Here is a 6,916-nt window from a genome sequence, read left to right on the forward strand (position 1 = left end):
GTCATTGGGTCTGATGGCCTCAGAGAGGAACCCCATGCCCCCACACCAAGCCCAGATGTTCTGTTGACTCAGGACACAATCCTGGGGTGCACATCCTGAAGCCCCACTCCCATCCAGGGTCCCCAGGAAATGGACCCAGCCTGGGACATGGCTCCTGGGCACTACCTCCCCAAGGGAGTTTCCCTGCTCCCTAGGGCCAGCAGTTCCGGCCATGAGGTGGGGCTCCCCAAAGCCCTGCCTCCCACACCCCACCCCCTCTTCTCCAAGACCAGAGGCTGAGCAGCACCTGGCTCCAGGCACGGGCTCCCAGCGTCCTCTCTGAATCAGGCTGGCCCCTGGGTGCCCAGGGCTGAGCGCAAAGCCAGGCTGGCTGCAGGAAACGGTGGGCGTCAGGTGAGCCTTCTGCACCAGCCTTTGCTAGGGTCTGCAGGAACTTGCTCCAGTAGCAATATCAGTTAGACTCAAGGTGGGACTTCCCAAGAAGGAATTAATGAACATGCTTTCCAGAGTGGCAGCTGTGAGCTGGGGAGGCAGCCTGAAGGTGGGAGCTGGCCTCCTAGGCTCCCGGGGGAGCTGGTCTCTCTCTCTCTCTCTCTCTCTCTCTCTCTCTCTCTCTCTCTCTCTCTCTCTCTCTCTCTCTCTCTCTCTCTCTCTCTCTCTCTCTCTCTCTCTCGGTAGGAAGGCAGGGTAGGGTCTGCAGGAAAATTTAGGGCAGGTGCCAGGTGGCTGAACTCAGGGATGGCTTCCTGGAGGGGACAGGCCTGAGACGGGCCTTGGAAGGTGAGCAGAAGTGGGGAGTGCGGTGTGCCGGGGGGAGTGTGGGCATGCATTTCAGGCTGAGCTTAGTAGATGCAGGATTGGCCCATGCACAGCCGGGTGGGGGGCAGGGGTGGTGAGGAGGCTGCCTCCACAGAGGAGAGAAAGCAGAGCTTGGGGGTTCTGGGGGAGCCTTCCTAGAGGAAGTGGCCTATCTCACATCACTGAGACCAACAGCCTCAGTCCCCAGAACTCAGGATGTGGGCAGCCAGTAAGGGAGCAGGGAGGACTTCCTGCCCTCGGGGAGTGGGGTGTGCTGGAAATGGCCCAGGAGGCAGCCCCCCACAGAGATGAGTGACAGAAACCAGGGTCGGGCAGGATGACCCCAGTACTGGGTCCTGCTGGGGGTCTGCCATTTCCTGGGGAGCCTGCAGGAGCGGGCGGCGCCACCTGGTGGCTGCGTCACCCCCTGCACCTTTACCACCGTGAGGACCCTGTGGGCCCAAGGGACCTTAGTCACTCCTGGACCCCACAATGAGATGCGGGGACCCCTCCTGGCTGGCCCCACAATCCCGGTGGCTGTCCACACCTCAGGGAGCCCCTGTCCCCATGCCTGTCTCTTCTCAGACTGGACCAAGCCTGGGGACGTCCGCAGGGCACGCACACACACTTGAGCTCACAGGAACACACCTAACCGCCCTCAGGAAAAAACCAGGATGCTCTCATTCCCTTGAGCGCCCCTCCCCCATCTTCCCCCAATACGCATGCAGAACCCCGACTCTCAGCTATGTTTAGGAGGCTGGTTTAATTTCAGGAAACCTGTAACCCCAGGTATTCCAAGATGCCAAACGTGGGTTAATGAGACTAAATGATGACATCGTGGAATTGTGTGCAGGTGTGTGTTTGCGGTAGATGTTTAAGCCCAGTTCCTGGGACCCTGCTTGAGGATCCTGGGGGTACACTGGTTACTCATTCGACTGGGATTCTAACGGTCAGCAGTTCGAAACCACCAGCCGCTCTGACAGGGAGAGATGGGGCTTTCTGCTCCAGTCAAGAGTCTCCGTCTCGGGAAACCTGGTGGGTTTGAATGGCTGGCCTTGGGGGCTGCAGCCCAAGCTCCCCAAGAGCACTCCAAGACCCACCCTCGGGGCAGCAGCTGAGCCCGTTCGCCCACCGGCCTCGCTGCGCAGGGCCTCCCGTTGTTGCTATCAGCTGCTGGGGAGGAGACTTAGTTGTGACCCATCACAACCCACAATAGCAGGACACAAGGCCTGATCCCACGCCACCCTCACCATTGACTTGTCCCTAGAAGGGGGGCCCACAGTTTGCAGGGACCATGAGCGTAAGTGAAACTACCTCGCCCGGAGGTGGACAGAGACAGGATCGGGGGCAGGACCCCAGGGGCCTGGTGCGTGGACTTGCTGGGGGCCGGCCAGGCCCCTCCTGTCTGAATGAACCCGGGTCTGCTGAGCGAGTGGGGTCTTCTTGTGCCTGAGGATCATTTCTGGAGTTTTCTGCCTCTCCTGATGTTCAGTGCCGTCTCCTAGGGGCCCGAGCCTCCTGGCTGGGGACCTGAAGGGAAATGCAGGTGACAGTGCATGGGGGGCAGGGCTGGGGCTGCAGCCGGTGGCCCCAACAGGGGGTCAAGGAGGAAGCAGTACCTGTGGACCTGGTTCCATGAGTGCCCTTCTGTTACCCCCAGCCCCCTGCTCAGAGCCATGGCCTCTTGCAGGAGGGTGGGAGGGGCCAGCCCAGCCAGGTGCACTCCTGCCCCAGGCCCCAGGGGTGCAGGGGCCAGGCAAACCACCCCACCAGCCCCTCCCTCCTCCCACCCACACAGCAGAGGGTGGCTGAGCAGGCGGGGACCAGTCAGGGCAGCTGAGTCAGCACCTCGGAATGTTCTGGCCGCACCCTGCCCCTACCTGTCCCTACCTCACCCTCATCCCCAGGGGTTGCCGGCCCTGTGCCCACCCATGTCAGGGCAGGGCCTGGGGCCCAGGCTTACAGGAGCGGGCTTCTATGGGGCCTCTCTCTGATCCCCAGCCCCCATGACCCCTATGATTCTAAACCTTTCCTGGGCCACAGTGAACATTGGGCTGCAAACAAAAGGGGGGGTGGCTAAGGGGCAGAGCCGGGAATGAGACACCTCCTTCCTTTATTGTAGTGGACTAGACTGGGTCCAGGAGGGTCAGGGATCTGGGAGACTTCCTGGAGGAGGCAGCTCTGGTCACCTGCTGGGCCGGCAGGGAGGGCAGGAGAGCCTGGCAGGAGGGGCCAGGAGGCCTGACCAGTGTCCAGCCTGGAGCCTTCAGCTCTGGCCACCCCAGGCTGCCTCCTAGTCTGGGTGGGTCAGTGCAGGCACGGCTGCTGTGCTAATGGCCTGGCGGTCAGAACGGGGCCACCTCACCAGTGACCCCCTCATCTGAACCAGCAGCCCCCAGACCCCAGCCATGCCCCGGCGGCACCTGGCACCACGGCTCTGCCCAGATTCACTGCCGACCCCATCGCCAGCACGCTCTGTGAGTGGGGGGAGCCCTGAAAGGGGTGGGGGGTGGCCTGGCTGTGGGGGCGGTGCCGTCCATGTAGCACCTGGCCCCCTCTGCTCCAGGGCCCCGCTGGATGTTGGTCACCATCGCTGTATCTGCCAGCATCCTGGTTACCGCCTGCCTTCTGTGGGCTTTCTGGTGCTGCTGCTGCCGCCGCTGCCACCACAACCCCCACAAGCCAAGAAGCCAGGAGACCGTGGGCCTGGCCAGTGCCCGGGGCCCCACCAGTAGCCACATGGTGAGGAGCGGGATGGTCTCTCTGTGCCCATGCAGAGCTTCAGGGACAGTGGGGACACTCTGCAGCCCTCAGGGTGCCTGAGGAGAGGGCAGCCTTCCCGAGGTCTGACACAGGCTGGAGCAGGAGCCAGGGGCGGAGGGGCAAGTGCCAGCCGGGAGTCCTGGGGCACAGCCACTCCTGAGGAAGATTCAGGCCAGGTGCTGCCTGAGGTGGCTTGGTGGACCCAGGCCTTGACGCTGCTCCCAGGATGCCCAGGGATCGGTGGGCGGGGCCTCAGCAGCACCTGTCACTAGGTCCTGCCCCCCATCCCCCACAGGTGCAGCCCGATGTGGATGAACTGGGGAGCAGCGTGGGGGGCCCTCATCTCTGGGGACGCCTGCTGCTCTCCCTGGAATACATCTCTGGGAGGGAGGAGGTGAGGGGCTACCCACTGCCTGGCCCTGTCTATGGAATGGGACAGGGCAGGGTGGGGGGGACAACTCAGGGGGGCTGGGGGAGGGGTGACAGACCAAGTCACGCCCTCCCCACTTCCCTAGATCAGAGTGGGCCTAAAGCAGGCGGCCGAGCTGAGGACCCCAGCACCCGGTCACTCGGCTGACCCCTACGCCCGCGTCAGCATCTCCACGCAGCCCGGGCAGAAGCATGAGACCAAGGTGCACCGGGGCACTCTCAGCCCCCTGTTTGAGGAGACCTGCTGCTTCCAGGTGGGTCAGGGTGGCAGCGTGGGTCTGGGCCAGTGGGCAGCCAGGGGAGGGGGAGAGAGCAGCTCACAGCTCGTCCCGTCCCCCCAGGTCCCACGCTCTGAGCTGCCTCAGGCCATCCTGTGGGTGCAGCTGCTGGACTTCAGCCGCTTCTCTCCACACGCTCTGCTCGGCGAGCTGCACCTGCCACTGGGCACCGTGGACCTGCAGCATGTCCTGGAGACTTGGCGGGAGCTGGGCCCGCCTGGCTCAGCCCAGGTGAGGCTTCTACCTGCAGCCCCCCCGGTCCAGGTCCACAGAGTCCACGCCCCAGGAGGGGTCCCTCTGTGGGCTTCTGGACCAACATGGCAGGGCTGAGGTTCCTCCTGTGCCAGGCCGAGGCGACGCTGGGTGAGGTGTGCTGTTCCTTGCGCTATGTGCCCGGCTCTGGCCGGCTGACGGTGGTGGTGTTGGAGGCCCGAGGCCTGGCCCCGGAGCTGGCAGGTGAGCACTGGCCTCTATCTGTCCCCTGTTCCCTCTTGGGCTGGAGGATGGAAGGTGGCCCCAGGCGGGGCCCTGAGCTGGTCTGCTCCGACCCTGTGCATCCAGAGCCCTATGTGAAGGTCCAGCTCCTGCTTCACCAAAGGAAGTGGAAAAAACGGAAGAGTTCTGTGTGGGGGAAGACCACAGGCAGCCCCTACTTCAATGAAGCCTTCACCTTCCACGTGCCCCTCAGCCAGATCCAGGTGGGCCCTGGCAGAGCAGGGATGAGGTTGCCTATGAGAGTCACACTGATCTCTCTCTCTCTCTCTCTCTCTCTCTCTCTCTCTCTCTCTCTCTCTCTCTCTCTCTCTCTCTCTCTCTCTCACTGGCCAGAGCGTGGACCTGGTACTGGCCATCTGGACCCGAGGCCCACAGCTCCGGGCTTGCCCCGTCGGGAAGGTGCTACTAGGCCCCCGGGCCTCTGGCCAGCCCCTGCAGCACTGGGCAGACATGCTGGCCCACACCCGACGGTCTGTCACCCAGTGGCACCACCTGTGGCCTGCCGGGGAGGTGGACCGGGCTCTGGGCCGGCAGCCCCGCTGGCGTCTGCCCCTGCCCCACTCCTGAGAGCCACCGGGAGAGACCTGGAATAAATGCTTGTCTCAGACCCCGTGCAGCCTCCCCATGCAGACTTTTTGCTCACTGAGGTGGTGGGGGGGGGGGCTGAGGGGGGGGTGTCTGGCCAGGGCCTGACTGGGACCCTCAGCCGGAATAGCTCCTCTGCTCTAGGGCCATGGGGAAAGATGGAGAGGGACCCCGTGGAGGTGGGGAAAGGGGGCTGAGATTCAGGAAGAGGCTGGGGACTTGTACAGGGAGAGTCCTTTGGTGGGTATGGTGGAGCGAGGAAAGCCCCCAAGCCCAGTGTCCGACCCCCATTCAGCAGGGCAGGCGGAGCCGCCTCGTGTGAACAGCAGGGGGCAGCAGACCCCTTCGGAAACCTCTGTCCTTGGGGTGCCTCTTAATCCCGCCATCTGGAGGGCTTTAGTCAACAAAGCCTTCTGCATCCGCAGTCTCCCTGTCCTCCCCATGCTGGGAACGGGCCCCCCATGGGAGGTTGCCAAGTCACAGCGGGCCAAGGAGCCAGGCAGGGCTGGGAGGGGGCTCGGGCCTGCCCGGGCAGCCAGGGGCACCGCCCGCAGGTCGGGGAGAGGTTCCCAGGGTGAGGCCCCATGCTGCTTGAAGGACGTGTTCCGAGTCCCCAGGTGAAGCTGGAGCAGGGGGCGGGGGGAGCACAGGGCCCCACCAGGCTGGGAGAGGGGCCCCGTGTACTGTGCAACCTAGGCAGCAGGGCCCTGAGGCTGAACTGGGTGTGTGGTGGGGGGGGGGCGGCGCTCCTAGACTTCACGTGGGGACTGGGCTTGGAACAGGGGAGGCACAGCATCCACAGAGGCTTGAAAGTCACCGACCCAGGGTGGAAACGGGATCCTGGTGATGGCAACAGCGGCCCCCCGAAAGAGGGCCTGCACCAAGGTACCAGCCAACATCAATCGTGGCTGGACTGGTCAGTCTGGCCCTCTGCAGCCGGCTCACCCAGCTGCCCAGCCCTGCCACCCCGCTCCCCATGTGCCATCAAGAAAGGCCACGTGGGGTTGTCACAAGCTCCTTGGAAGAACAGGGAAGGCATCTCAAACTCATCGCGAGCCCTAAATAGAGCAGTCACCCCCCCGTCCCCCCCCCCCCCCGCCCCAAGGCTTCTTGGAAGAGGGATAGCACTGGTCTCGGCAGGGCTGGGCCAGGCTGCTTGGGCAGGTGGGAGCCTCCCGCTGGCTGCTGGGCCCCCATTGGTCTGAGAGGGCTCCATGCCCTTACTGAGCGGGGGCCCAGCCCAGAGGAGGCCATTTATACCCCTCCCCTGGCCCACCAGCCTGACCCGTCACCCGTTGACCGGCTCAGCTCTCACACACAGGCGCTAGGTGAGACCCCAGAGGGACCGGGGTGCAGGTGGTCCACAGCAAGCTCCAAGGCAGACTTCCTGGAGTGGGGGTCACAGGGGTTGGGGGTCGGGCATGGATGCCCACAGTCCTCCCTGGGCCCCCAGGGATCTGGGCATAGGAGATGGGGAGACACGTGAGGGGCAGGCTAGACAGGGCCCTGATGACCAGGCCTCCTGGCCAGGGATACCAGAGGGAGGTTTGGGGGTCCTGAGCACCCCA

At 64.2% G+C, this 6,916-nt stretch overlaps 1 protein-coding gene across 1 annotated transcript; it reads left to right on the forward strand.

The window, feature by feature from the left end:
* The first annotated feature begins 2,092 nt into the window (after positions 1 to 2,092).
* SYT8 (synaptotagmin 8) lies at positions 2,093 to 5,330 on the forward strand. Its single transcript, XM_075546765.1, has 9 exons — positions 2,093 to 2,098; positions 3,191 to 3,275; positions 3,365 to 3,540; positions 3,857 to 3,955; positions 4,077 to 4,244; positions 4,332 to 4,499; positions 4,616 to 4,724; positions 4,830 to 4,966; positions 5,097 to 5,330. Exons 1-9 carry the CDS (start codon positions 2,093 to 2,095, stop codon positions 5,328 to 5,330), a joined length of 1,182 nt encoding a protein of 393 aa, XP_075402880.1.
* Positions 5,331 to 6,916: the final 1,586 nt, after the last annotated feature.

This window comes from Tenrec ecaudatus, chromosome 4, assembly GCF_050624435.1.
Source record: "Tenrec ecaudatus isolate mTenEca1 chromosome 4, mTenEca1.hap1, whole genome shotgun sequence".
Taxonomy (NCBI): Eukaryota; Metazoa; Chordata; class Mammalia; order Afrosoricida; family Tenrecidae; genus Tenrec; species Tenrec ecaudatus.